A 15069-nucleotide genomic window follows, 5' to 3' on the forward strand; every position below is an offset into this window, starting at 1 on the left:
AATTCACTCCGGTTATGAGAAGAGACATTAGCTATATTGCAAAGCAGATCATATGTTGTATTCTTTTGATCAATTGAACTTCCAGATAGATCCGTATTGCTTTATTTGTTGTACAAGTGAGAGGGTCAGATATCCGTTTGTTAGAGTGTTCCCTTTAGTTTATTTTAGGCAGGGAAATCCTCGCCAGGGTAGGGATATTGAGGTGTTTATCCAACCTTTTTATTTAATAAAAATGGCTAAAGTTGAAAACTCATTACAAAGTTGTCCACCTCTCATTTCTGACCCCACACATTCCTGACATGAGATTAAGAACTCAAAGTAGAAATGCATAGATGTTATGTGCTTAAGATCCTGTACTGCCTCTGCTAACATTAAAAGCCATACTAACCGATACTTCGCTATCTCCTCATCAATCCCGGCTCCCCTTCCATTCTAAAATGCAAAGGAAGATAAAGAGACTCTGAGGGATGCTACACCACTTCCCTCAGAAAACAAATGGTGGAGAGTAAAGTCAAGAGCAAGTGAGATGGAATGGGGAGGGGTGGAAGCACACAAAGGGGTAAAGGAAGAAACAACAAACATAGGAGGCATGAGTGAGAACTGGAGTGTTAAAGCCAACAGTTCCCAAATACACTGCTTAAAACAGTCTTGGAGATGGCCTGGCGGTTTGGGATTAAACTCTGCATGCAAAAGGCTGACTTTACTGAAAAGCAGCGGCAAAGGCCTTTGGTTCCTCCCGCTTCCTCCAGTCATTTGCAGGGGGGGGTGTCTCCTCCTACACCCTGTTCCTGCTGCACAGCCCCACTGCTTCACTCCCATGCCCCACCTTTACCTCTGGTACTCTTTTGGCTTTCCTCCAGGCTGTCCCCTTAAAGAACTATCTATGCGAGGCAGCGTTATGTGCACGGTCTTCCCTTTGTAGGTCTTTAGCAGGCACATCCTAGAGACTGCAATCAGACCTGGCAAATTCTTAATCAGGGTAAGACCTTTTTAGTGCAGGTGGACAATGCACAGCTGTCCCTTCACACCAAGGCAAGAGAAATCTTATCTGAATTAGGAATCGCAGCCAAACTTCATCAGCAAAGGTCCTCCAACTCACAATGCCTAATAAACTCAGCTCACATGCATCGTCAATCCCACCAGCCTTCCACTTCACTATTCTGTCAATGTTCCAGATACTGCTATTATTTACTCTCACAGCATTAGGAAACACCTGGTTCACCTATGAGGGTTAGAAACAATGAGGTGTTGTCCTTCACTATAACCTCCCCTTTTGGGACCTTCCTTCCAGCTTCCTCTTATGTTTATTTCTTGTAATTATCCCTGGTAGTCATCCGCTACTCTTAGACATCAAATACCCTGCATATGAGGGTAGACACAACTTCTCTAGACTGCCCAAGTTATGTTACAATGCACGTCTGATTGTCAACAACATCCTATCAACCAGCAACAATGTTTTTGCCGTGTGATGTGCCCCCGATGGGCGATTATTCGCTAATTGGCACATCCCAGGGCAACACCTCAGTTTGCCCTTACCTCTCTAAGGATCGTCAGGATGCCGGTTTGTTGACACATTCCGTTACTCACGCGTTAGCGTGATGACGTCATGTGTTTACCTTCCCGGACATCCTAGGCATTGTATCCACGTCCTTTCTACTAATAACACTACCATGGTAGCATCAATAGTAGGGCCACCGTTGGGAATTTGTGTGGTCCGCTTGTTTTTTTAATAAACTGTTTAACTTAATTCTAAATTGAACACAAAGCGTCACACGCTCGCGCGTGATGACGTCACGCATTACAAATGCAATATAAACACTGACGCCACTGACAATGGCGTCGGCTGTCCTCTTGGATTCCGGTATCCAATTGTCAGTGCTGCGGTCACCTAGGTAAGAGCTCTCTCTCCCCTTGCATTAACTCTGGGCATTTATTTGAACTTGTTTGGTGTAGAATACGCTTCTCACCCTGGCTTTCACCATAACCCATTCCGGGTACACCTCTAACCTACTCTATTACTGTTTTTTCTTTGTAGTGACAGTGGACATCTGTCCATTATTCGAATTTTGATTCAGCCAACATAATCTCAGATTTCCTACGTTTTCGTTGGGGATCGCCATTGTACCCTACCAACGCCACCATGGCTATTTAATGAATCTCTACTACCACTATCAGATGCAAGTGGTTTTTATTCAACAGTTTCCCGGAGTCTCTTCTCCTTACTTAGACTTACTAGTGTTTATTTTATTTTATATTTTTTTCAATCCATTTCTCAACCAAATATGATTGGGGTATCACCATCCTTGGATTTCTGTCCCCTTGACCAGTTGAGGTCCTTTTTCTGGATCCACCATTTCTTCAATTGAAGATACAACCCCTTTGTTGAATCAGTTTTCCTCCTTGCTAGATCCTCCTTTTGATGTCGTTATTTCAGTAGAGCACAGTCTATTTCATGATATTGACTCAATTATCATCTTTCTCTATAAATAGTAACATGAAGGTAAATGTTTAGTCTGAAGATATTAATCGTTTGGTGTCAATGTACCCCCTATTTTTTGCTGAGCAATGTTTTGAGAATTATTCTACTAGCCTATGTATACACGATTTAAGTAGTTGTAACAGCCTGTTTGGTATAAGTTGTAAAATTGTTGTTTATGAAAAATTAACACTCTAATGTAGAATTCTGTACATATTTTTCCTTAGAATCGTTTTGATTTGCCCCTGATGAAGAGTGGATTACCACTCGAAACGCGTTGGGCCTGCCACAATCTCAAACATCAAGAATGAATATGAACTTTAGTTCTTGTGACCTACTGTGACTGAATGTGAATTTCTTCAATTGACCTCCTCAAATATTGTTTGCTAAAAGCTTCTTTAGAGATTACTAGAAAGATTGTATAAAATACAAACCAATTGTTGGTCTGGTCTTCCAGACATTGGAAAGTGTGCAGGGGACGCGAGTTCCCTAATAGGGAACGTTTTTGTTTCTTATTACTTCATGCAGCCTCGGTGTCAAGGTTGCTTATTTCTCCTCTGCACTTCATATCTATCTTCTAATTCTTTTCACTATTTCTTCAAGACACTAACTCTATTCCTAATTACCTACATCAATAGGGTGTGCCATATTTGTCCAATATTCCTTTTTTCACCTATGAGGGTTACCCAAAAGGACAATCCTTTGCTATCCCTCGCTGACTTTATTTTTCTAAATAGTATTCTAATGAGGTCTCCCTCATGGCCCTTTATCTACCATGAGCTTTCACCATAAGCTCATTCGCAACTGTCTGGTAGACTCTTTCAGCAGGAGATGTTTCATTCACTGCAGTAGGATTAAGTAATGTACTTGCATCCTGTGCCCTCGTTTAACAGAATGAAGAAGTAACAATGGCCACATGGTTATAAATGTGCTCAAAATGTGACTGGCTCAATCACATTTTGCAATTGTTTTACCGATTTAATACCACAACATGCAAGGTGAGACCCCGTGTATCTTACCTCACCTACCCCCTCTTTTGCCTTTTATACATACCTAACCCCAACCCATCTTCTATATTTTTGGTGGAAAAAAAGGTTCAAGAATATGAGCAAATTGTGAATCAACCATTTGTATGTTGAACAAAGTGAGGAATACGACCACCCTGGTAGAAGACCTCATGTTCTACAGCATTGCCACTACCATAAACACAACTATTCCTCACTGCCCACTGTATTGTGCTTGTGACAAGGTGGGTGAATCTTTCCATCAAGCCACTGATCTTGGGAAGTTACGCTGCAGTGACTGTCCACTTCATCCCCATAGTCTTAGTGTGTGGGGCAACCACTTCACTTCTGAACTGTGGATCGTTGTTCAGTATTTCCAAAAGGAAGCCCTCAACTCCAAAAATGCTTTCCAAGAACTCTAACATCTGTTGCACTTAATATTCACCATGAACTTAAAAGTCTGTCTACTTAGAATAATAGTCAATCATAACCATCACAAATGTACTCATCCAGGCTGTCTCTTGATAGGGCCCAACAATATTAATATCTAAACCTTTTGAAGTTGCCTCAGGGATAGATAATGGAATGAACGGTTACTTGTTGGTTTTACACCCTTGTACAAATTATGGCAAGGCTGACACTCTTAACGTATTCTCCATACTCGACCACAGGCCACCAGCATTTCTCAACAACCTTTGTTTTTGTGCTGGTCCCAGGCTAGCGCTCATATACAAGGTGAACAATTGTAAGCCTGAAGGGGAATCCGCTTATAACCCTTACAAACCCAACTACTCTTTTTTCACTTCCCAGTATGCTATGCAATTCTCACTTAAACTTTTGGCAGACCAATAACTGTGCTCTGACTGCAACAAGTGAGATAATACCTGGTGATGCTCCAATTCCTCTATGCAGGTTTCCTTTGTCAAAATCTGACACATCAGCGCCACTCTTGCCCCCATAGAATCCTGCTAATCATGCTGCTCCAGGGATGTCATATGCAAAAAGATGTCTACCACCTGTTCTGTGCCCCTGGCATGTACTTGATAATCACTCTCAAAGTTTTAATGAGAAATGGGCTTTACAAGGATTGGCTCTAGAAAATCCTTGCAACGCTAATACCGCCTCCAAGGGATGTTAACTTGTTTTCCCCAAATATACTTCCTGAAATATTCGAATCCCTATTTTTTTATTTTAACTTTACTGACCATTTATTAGGCGCCTATTCAACCGAATGGTGTTTCCAGGCGCCACAAGACAAAATGGGGAGGGAGCAAGGAAAGTAAAATAACACGGCGAAAACAGTAAATATACAATCGTGGTTGTGGGATGTATTAACCCACTTAAGCTCTGCCCTGCGGCATCACTGTGGACTGGTGGTGCCAGAATCATCAAAATGGCCGCAAAACCCCTATGGGCGCCAAAACCTATGGAATTTGCGCTCTACAAAGTACAAAAAGATGGCTGCCAAATCTACCATGCATGTTGTCAGTGGTGGAACGGAGACCTCACTCCTTAAACTGGGCTGCCCGACAAGTAAAAATGGAGACTGCATGAAAAGCAGTGCTTGCTGAAAGAAATCCGAAATCTTGCATTTTAAATCTTTTCTTGGTTGCTGAAAATACAGAATGCTGGTCCAAAACAGCCACAAACATCCAATCTTCTTTCTGGGCGTCACATTTTACTGAATTCAAGAAATCATGGTGAAATTGAAATATTCTGGAAAGCCGAATTGGTCAGCAACACACCCACAGCACAAGTTTTCCTGGCTGTGGGATCTGTCAAAATATGGGCGCAGTACCAGCGGCCGCCTGTATGACAGCTGTCAGTAGTCTGCATCATAAGGATTTAAACTAGTACACTGAAATCTGATGTCTGAAATCTAAGGGACCTGTTATCAAGAGTAACCTAGGTTGTAACTATTTAAACTTCATAGTTTAGAGTCTGGAATCAGTGTTCTAGCTGTTTGTTTTAAAATTACAAGTGTATTTAAACTAAGAATAATGTGTAACAAAATTACATTTAAATTCAGCCTGACTCCAAGCCAAACCACAAACAACTTCCCCCACAGGGCCAGGCCCCTCCCTTCTCTCTAGACCAGGAACTCAAATTCATTTGATAATTAAGAGGGGAGGGGCACTTGGGCTGCTCTGGGAAGGGCACAATGGACTTCCTTCCAGGCAAGGAGATGCTAATCAGGAAGGAACGTAAATGGCTTCTCCCAGAAGGAAGGGGCCGGAGATTGCTTCTGAACTGCAAGAAGAAGAAGGGGGCGGGGACAGACAGCCTTTTGTTGATTCACAATGGACAAAAAGCATATTGCTAAAAACACTGATAATTTACTGTGCACAATTGTAAAAATTATGTAAACCCCAGACTTCTGAACCTAATTTTGGCTGCACATTTTAAGAGGAGACAGAACTCTGTGCTATGTTCTGGGAAGGAACTGTAGAAATTGTGGTTTTATACCAAATGTAATTATATCAAAAGCATGAAACTGCACACGCTTATGCCCATGTGCAATGTGCGCAGTTGTACACATTTTTGGATAAACTAGATATTGTGTTCGACCCAAAAGGGCATAATTCTGTCAAAAGCCAACACAAGATCCTACAATGACGGGGCTTGGAAGAGCATTTGCTCCACAAAATATGTGATCTAGATATGTTATTGTTATTAAGTTTGCAAAATTGTAAATATGTATTATACTAAAAGTAGATTTCATGTTCAAAAGCCAAGGGGAGAATTCGCTGACTCAAAAACCCACATCATCATGGTGACATTGCGTTTTCTCCCCCAATCAAGGGAGAGGGGAAATTCTAACCTATAGTCAGCCTTAGGATACGCTTAGGATAATCCAGCATACACACCCCTTTACCAAATGCATACATAGAGAAAGCTGAGGACTTAGAAAAGACACACAGATTCACCCACCAACAGATTCCTGGCGAAGCACCCTGAAGGAGATACATCAATATTCCTTGCTCCAGACTCCAGAAACTTGGCAAAGCAGAAAGGCCCACTCTATAGTTGAACCATTTTCAACTAGGCCTTGAATTTCCAGAACTAGAATCCCACCACCACAATCCCAACATCAAAGAAAACAGCCGGACTGTGCTGCAATTGCTTGCCTGCCAAATAATTATCTGCAGAACCAGGGCAGATTAAACATAATCCTGTGCCGTGCTGTGCCGATCCTGTCCAGTCCTGTCGTGCGGTGACCAGAGCGCCTTGCTGATTGCAGACCCCATCCAGTCCGGTGTGCCCAGCAGAATTCCTGTCCAGAAATCTTGACTGACCAGAATTCCTGACGGTTCTGTTCAAACATATATAGTGAGTATCCATAGTATAGGACTGTCACTAGCCTATGTACTATCCATAGTCAATTTCTATCTCAAATCCATCCTCTCTTATATCCAGAACTGCATTGTTAGAATTATTTTGAATTGCCTGAACTCTGTCTCATCCCTACTATCTTCCTTCTGTAATAGTATTGTTAAAAATATCTTTGTGCGGATATATTTCATCTGAAGAAGGCAAGCTCCTCAGCAGGCAAAAACTTGATCCAGAGGCGTCCTGGTCTAGTGGCTGTGCGCCCGTGTAGTATTTGCTTCTTCCTAGTCATTCCCTAGTGTAAAGAAATCCTGTTTGTCTTTTAAAAGCGCATCCCTGTTTCTCATTGTTGCACCCATCTCAGAAAAACGACCTTCCCGAAAAACGTCCATAATTCTCCAAATGTCATGCTAGAAACACAATTGAAATGTCTGCTTTAGCTAACATCCACAGGTTTCGATAGAACCAACAACCGCACTCCAAATCCATATATTTCTCCCGCAATCGTGATTACCGCATGCGGAAAGGTTTGCGGCGAATTTTCGTTTTGGCCAAATCTATAACATGTAAAACAGCTTTTAATTGCACCCGACCTCAAATTTCAGTTTGCACATTGCTTATTGGTGTCAAATCATTGCTAGCGTTTGTCTGCAACCAGATAAAGTGGCTCCCATTGGAATTTAAACAAATTCAGTGATTTAAACCATATTTAGTCTTTTACCTATTCCATTCAAAGCCAACTTTAAAACCATTTTGACAGTTTGCCATTCAATTCTGTTTCTCTCTTGTGTTTGCTGGGGGGAATTGGGATTGACATTGTATTTGAATTCTGCATTCCTGAAACCTGTCCTCTCGCCTCCCATCTCTCTTCATTGCATATTGGGGGGTTGAAGGGCGTGCAGGGGGAAAAAGTAATCACATTGCTATTTGATTTGAACACCCACCCACAAAAGTATTATTGGTGTGCTGCATTGTTTTTGATCATTAGTACTCCCTGTGATTAAAGAGATTGCTTAGTGTGACATCACCCCATTGGTGATTATTGTATCCCCATTAAAATAGTGTGATTAAATTGTGAATATATACATAAATATTTTAACTTTGCAAACCAGCCTGATTCCTGGTTCAGTGTGACCGGGGGGCGGGGGTGTGGTTCCAAGAGAGGGGTGTGATATAATTGGTACATCGTTCAGAATAAAAGAACTTTTAGACACAAATAAATAAATAAGGATTTCAGTTGTGCATTACACGCTAGGCGTTGACTTATATGAAGTGCCGGATTGAGATCACTTACATGGTCCTACTAGACCTTGTGACATTTGACATGCAATAGCTGTGAAGAGAAGTGCAGGGATTGGGACAGAGTGGTGGGGGGGTGCAGGGTATGGACAAGTGCTGGTGGGAGCCTGGGAGGAAAGTGCAAGGAGAGCGTGGAAGTCTATAGCATGTGCTAGGGCATAGGAATCTCAAGTGTGCGATGCACAGCCGCCAGGCAGGGGACCCGCGGGTGCACTGCTGAGGGGGCAGGGTGCTGGTGTTGACTGAGTGGAGGGCATGGTACCCCATGAGATTCATGAAGGACCAGACCACTAGCAGGGAAAGGAAAGGGATAAAGAAAAGCGGAGTTTTGAGAAGGTGTGCCCTCTCAATAAATGAATAGCAGGATTAGGTCTCATTCACGTCTGGATCCTGTGCACATGAATTGCTCACGTTTCTCCTTTATTTGAGAAAAAGTTGCCTTTTGATCCACTCGTGCTCGCATCTACTGAGAGCATGGTCATGAGCAGTCTGGTGAAGCAGCCTAAGATGTGGACTTCAAAGACTGCTTCCTCGATAGCTCTTGCTGCACCTCCCACACTCCCCTCCATACAAAGGTCGAATCCAATCCCATTCTCATCTCCAAGTGTGGTAATGGAGACACATAGAAGAACGAAGTAGAAAGGTGTTGGTTTAATGTGCAAAAGAACCTGCACACCCTCCACTAACACGAACAGCCACCAACGGGGGACGCTTCACTATCCTCCTGGTTCTAATTACATTTTAGATTGCCTACAAAGATGGACAGTGAGGGATGCTGTACTGAGTGATATCTTCTAATAACACATTGTTGTGGAACACCAAACTCAAGAAATCTTTAGAATTTGAATAAAGTAACACACTTAACTTGTTATGCAAAATACAATCACTTACCATTTCTAAAGGTGTAAAGAGAAAGTGAATCAATTCTGTTGCACTTGGGTTGTTTATGTGAGACTTTAATTTGGCCTGCAATCAGGAAAAACATTTTTAAGTGTGAAAAAACTCGATAGAATAATCACGCTTTAAACGAATTAGGTGTACAACTCGTTTTACAATGGCAAACAATGTGAAGAGCATATCACACATTTCAACACTGAAGCAAAGGTAATGCATAACTAATGAAACCACTTTTATTTTGTAGCAATTAGCTTTTCCAGGTCAATTATCACTTTTGATCAATACAGTTCCCTTCATTCATCCACTCTGAATGGCTTCACATTCTGTTATGAAGAATCCAGAGTTATCAGGGATCGCCTGCATGGACGCCGTTTCATCAAATTTCCAGGGGTAGCAGAACTGACATCACATGATCTTTGACCTCTGATATCACAGGCAGTGATGTAATTTGACCCTGAAGTGACATAACAGGATGCAATGACACACAACCTTTCACCTCTTGACAAAACAGGAAGTGGAATCAAATAGCGTGGTTCCCAAGTACACTACGAAAAATATGGTTACGATATCACTGTAATGTGATATACATTGCATACAAGAATGGCTCACCATATGTATTGTTAATATCAGAGTGGATAGGCCCATATTGCCAAATTACTGTGAATGCAAGCAGACGTCTAAGGCCAAATGAAGATGTGTTATTATATACCACTTCCACTTAAGTGTTTTAAATAGAACAAATATTCATACAATATCACTCAACCTGCGTTGGTACTCAATTATAAACCTCAGAAGCATAAAAGGCTGAGTAGTTGTTGTTGCTGGGATTCAAACCTGCAACCTGCAGATCACACACATACAGCAGCAGTGAGCGCTCAACACACCAAGCTATTTTACCTGCTATGGTAAAATTAGCAATTACATGTCTGAATGTTCTCAAAGTCAGAAAGCAAATTACACTCTGTAGGGGATACCATTAAACTGGTAACTGAATTTTAACAGGTCAGATCATCTGCAGGTTTGGTGAAAAAGCTTCACGTCAGGCCTGCGTGGATATACTTTTCACGCTTAAGAGTTTGGCAAATAACATACCATTGGGAGGGTTCAGAACGTGTACTGAAGAATTTAGAGTAGCACAGGGCAAGCAGCGCACTCACACAGCATCCCATACTCTGGGCACTCGTTACCTCATACATGCAAACAAACATCCTGAACAGCATGCCATGGAGCTAGGAAAGAGACCTAGTTTACTGACCCCAATTGATGTCCACTCGAAAGCGCTTAAAAAATGTTTCGAGGAACAAAATCGGTATATAATAGCCATAAAGATAGCAACTGTACAGTTTTTGGACGCTATATTTCCAGAAATATGATACTACAATGAAAGTGTCATTTAAAATCGTCTGTGAATTTTAAAGAGATATGGCAGTGGCCTGTGCCACAGTATGTTATATAGGCAAGTAATTCACATTCCACTGTATCTTGCACTTAGTAGAAGCATGTTATATTGTATTTATTCACTTATACATTTTTTTGTTATTTTCTTGTATGTGTGTTTTCTAAAAGTTTTAAATTTTAATGTAAAATTATTGGATTTATTAATTGTTTTCTAATTTGAAAGGTTGATTTTGTCAAGTGACCAAGGACACCGAGATGTAATGTCTTGTGATGATCCTAACAGAGACAACGGCAGAACAAAACATGCTAAAACTGCAACTTGCGAAAAGCAAAATACATAGTTATTTTTTTTTTCCATGCCCACTGTATATTTTTCGGCACAAAAGGAGGGGGAGAGCGAGGAGGGTGCCCACGGGGGAAACAAGGTATGCCCTTTCCCTACTGATCACCAATCTATCCCTCCCCAGACCTGTATGGGTTATTGCAAGATCTCTCCCCTCATTTACCCACATTCAACCTTTGAAAGGACTGGGAGAAGGAAGAGGAGACAGAGTAATAAACGCTCACTTTTTATGTTACCACTCTGGTATATGGGACGAGGACGATGCTTGCAGATTATGGTGAGTAAGGTATGTCCCCCTTATCATGGTCAGGCAAACCTAATTAAGGATCAACACCTGCAACCTGTTAAGTGGTTGCATGTGTATAGAGAGCCAGAGAACACAACGGAGAGAAACAGGGAGGCATGTGGTGAGGAGACCAGCAGGGGACACATTTTCGAAGGAGGCAGCTATCGTGAGACCTGTGCAGGCGCCAGGCAGCAGCCCAGAGAGGGAGCTTCCATAGTGAGGAATCAGCAGCCAGAGCTTCTAAAGTGAAGATGAAAGCAGGACACCATCCACGTCCATCCAGAGGCAGCAGAGCAACCAGCGTGAGCAAGTCAGGCCCCGATGTGCGAACAGAGCTTGCAGAAGCTGGCCCGATGTCCTAAGAAGTAATAAGCAGCAGGAGCTGCAGAGTAACAACACAGAAGACAGTTGAATGTCAGGGAGAGGCACTTGACAGCTGGGGCATTCCTAGCGGGCTGCGAGTGGGTAATAAATGACCGCACTGAACGGAAACTTGAAATTAAGCAGAAGAACAAGTTACTCTCTTACCTGGTAACGTTCTTTCGATGGGATGGTCTGACGACGTATTCCATATCTATGACAGTAATCACCACAACTGTGCTGCTTCGGAAAATGTTCGGCGTCTGCGTCCATGATGTCGATGCGCCGTCCCCGAGGATCTCCTCCGACGGCTGACGTCACCCGATGTGATAAGTAGGACGCATGACGCCCGTAGCCTCAGTTGTAGTTTTTTCCCCAGAACGCGTGACACCAGTTTTCTGCCAGTCAGATACACAAGGCCTTGGGGAACGCAAGCTGCAATCGCATAATTAATTCTGCAGCGGGGAAGGTAGGGAGGGAGCGATATGGAATATGTCGTCGGACCATCCCATCTAAAGAACGTTACCAGGTAAGAGAGTAACTTGTTCTTCGAGGGGATTGGGTCCTCTGACGTATTCCATATCTATGACAGACTCCCAAAGCAGTACCAAGCAAGGAGGTGGGAAAAGAATTTAGAACACAAATTTAGCATGCCCAATCAAATTGCAGAATAAAGGACTGCCTTGCCAAAGGCCATATCCTGCCCTTGGATGGAATCGAGGGAGTAGTGACGTACAAAAGTATGTACCGAAGTACAGATGGCTGCATCACAGAAGTGACGAATATGCAGGGCAGTAGACGCAGCCACTCCCCTGGTAGAATGGGTCCACAAGCCAGCCAAGGGTCCTTACCCACCAAGCGGTAACACTCGGAGATAGCTAAAATAATCCAACGAGACAAAGTCTGTTTCGTCACAGCTTGTCCCAAACGCTTTCCAGCGTAACCAATGAAGAGTTGATCGTCCACTCTGACCCGGGACATGCGTGAAATATAAAAGCTCAATGCTCTCCTAGGATCAAGCCTATGGAGCCTCTTCTCTTCCTTACCAGGATGTGGAGGAGGATAGAATGCTGGAAGAACAACCTTCTGGCCCAAATGAAATTCCGAAACCACCTTCGGAAGAAAGGAAGTACGAACTCGAAGGACAACTGTTAAGAAGGATTTCTGAACTCTGTCCTGGAGGGGCAGAGGTTCAGAAGGACAGCCTAGTCTGTTGGAAAAGGGTAACCTCTGGACAAGCCAGACCAATCAAGGTAGCGATCGCGGTGGTCAAGACTAGGTCTCAAGAGGGGTGAGGGGGACTGAAAGCCCACAATGAGCACACAAAGCAAGGACACTTACAAATTACTCCAAGCAGGTGTTATATTAAAAATATAGACATTTATTAGAAGGCCTTTGTAATATTGAGCATAGCAAAGAATCACGAGAAAACTCAAGTAAACCAACACATCACAATCAAATACAATATATACCATTACCGAAGGGTCTAAAGAGTTAAAAGGACGAAATATGCAGACCACCTAGATGGGGAGGAAAACAGGCAGTGCAAGTAATCGTTTAGACCCAGTTCGCCTTTAGAGGCCACCTAACTAGAAGGAAGTCCGAGCCCTACAAAGAGTGGAGCCTTGTGCTCAAAAGTACCTGCACACGCTGGTGCCAGTGGGCCAAGGGGAGTCTCCAAGGAAGTCAGGCAGTTCAGAGCGGTGAACAAAGGAGGGCGAACAGATCTCCGCTACTCAAGTGCGGCCTCCACTTGCAGGCAGAAGCAGAGCGCGAAAAAGGTGTGCTGTTTAACACAGCGAGGAAAAGCTACGGGCTACTGCAGGAGGACAACCAGTTCCTAGCATTGCTACTCACCGGTCCCTGATGCAGGCAGACCCAGGCTTCTCCGCGTCAGTTTCAGTGCTGGCAGGTTCAGATACGAGCAGGGGACGTCTCAGCGTCGTGTAGATTCCGCGGCAGCAGAAGTTAGAGTTGAGGAAGTCCCAAACGCAGTGAACCCGCACAGTATGTTACCACAGCAGGGCAACGGAGCGGCCGTGTGTATTTCAGCCCAATGTGCACTTCTCACTTCAGACATGGGAATGCCAAGTGTACGAATCGTGTGAGAGTGCTAAGGACACGAAATACAACACAACCTGACGGCGGTAACAGTTCAAGACTCCTGGGTAAACTGGTCAGTCCACTGGATGGCCCAGAGACGCTTCCGAAGGCTTACGTGCAGGAGATGATGAAGATGCCGAGAATAGTTGTTCCCACTATTCCAAAGGATCGAAGTACCAGTACAGGCCTTCTCGTTCGATCAGAGGCGGAATGGTTTCACAGAGCGACAGAAGTGCAGAGGAGCAGTCCTTCAGCGGGACACCAGCGATTCCTCGGTTCAGCCTCGTAGTTGCAGGATACTTGGCTCCTGTATCCCTTGTTCATGAGAACTCATGAGATCGACATGGTAGTGGTGTTTCCAGCCTCCTCTTATCCAGAGTTCCCTTCGTGCCAAAACGGAGGGGACCCAATGGAAGGTCTGCTCACAAAACACTCACACCATACGTGGACCTATCACGGACCACGGTGGTCCCAGGCATTCACGACACACTAGACTCTCTGGCACCCAGGATGTGTATTGGGATCAGACATCCCAGCCAACATCCTGGAGGCGCACACAAGGCCTGTAGAAGCCTGCGAAAGCATCTGTGTTTCGCGGGAAAGTACATGCCCAAATAAGGAAGACCCCGGGTCGGCTCGACCTGGGGAAGGTGAAGGGGGAAAGACGGTAAGCGGGCAGGACAAAGAGCCTCGTGGTCTGGCCATTTTGGGAGCCAGGCCACCATTTTGGGCTAAGCGCGAGAAACGGGCTTAAACAGCGAAAAGGAGCTCAAAACACAAAGAAACGATCGCTTCCACCAGTCCCGTTCATGATTCACTTGCACCGTTCGTTAACAATCCAAAGAGAGTGTCTAGGGCCTGTAGATGACTAGAGACCCAAGAGAGCGATAACTTAGCTTACAGTGCCCTCTTGTGTCATGTTGCGCGAAAGCTGCAACCTGATAAAAGAACTACGGAAAACAACGTTTCCCGGTACTGACTGTCTTAAGGGCAGTTTCCCCGTAAGAATGGAGCGAAAGCCCAGAGGAGTGCGGCAGAAGGCTGCACTTCTCTGGCAAAGTCTAGATCATGGTGAAAACAGCATCAAAAAGTTTAGGGGTTGCCACATGGAAGGAAAATTACCCACAAATTAAGAAATCTTTCCTAACAACAACCCTGTGCTTATGAAAGACAGTTAAGGGTGGCTTAACTGAAAGTGCCTGTAACTCACTCTGCGAGAGGACGTAACCGCAACCAAAAACACAGTTTTCAGAGTTAACAGTCTCAAAGGGTAAAAATGCAAAGGCTCAAACGGAGCAGCCATAAGAAACTGAAGAACAAGATTCAAATCCCAACCTGGCACCAGAAAAGGTGACAGAGGGAACACATTAGTGAGCCCTTTCAAAAACTGAGAAATTAAAGTAATCTTAAAATAGGAACATTCTTCAGACGAGTGCTTAAATATGGACGGCGCCGCCAGGTAACCTTTAATGGTCCCGACTTGCAAGCCCCTGTGGGCCAAAGAAAGCAAAAAAGACAGAACCATGGGAATGTCACATTCAAAAGGGTCCTCATTCTTAACTCTGCACCAGGT

General features: G+C 43.8%; 1 protein-coding gene across 8 annotated transcripts in view; it reads right to left on the reverse strand.

The window, feature by feature from the left end:
* Positions 1–15069, reverse strand: part of EPS8 (EGFR pathway substrate 8, signaling adaptor) — a 1868600-nt gene that overhangs the window by 572609 nt on the left and 1280922 nt on the right. For all 8 annotated transcript variants that reach the window (XM_069628376.1, XM_069628375.1, XM_069628377.1 and 5 more), the window contains one exon: positions 9001–9075. In XM_069628376.1, the coding sequence (XP_069484477.1) occupies positions 9001–9075 (75 nt within the window). The remainder of the gene's footprint in view (positions 1–9000; positions 9076–15069) is intronic.

The sequence above is a fragment of the Ambystoma mexicanum genome, chromosome 12, assembly GCF_040938575.1.
Source record: "Ambystoma mexicanum isolate Mex_15411 chromosome 12, UKY_AmexF1_1, whole genome shotgun sequence".
NCBI classification, from domain to species: Eukaryota; Metazoa; Chordata; class Amphibia; order Caudata; family Ambystomatidae; genus Ambystoma; species Ambystoma mexicanum.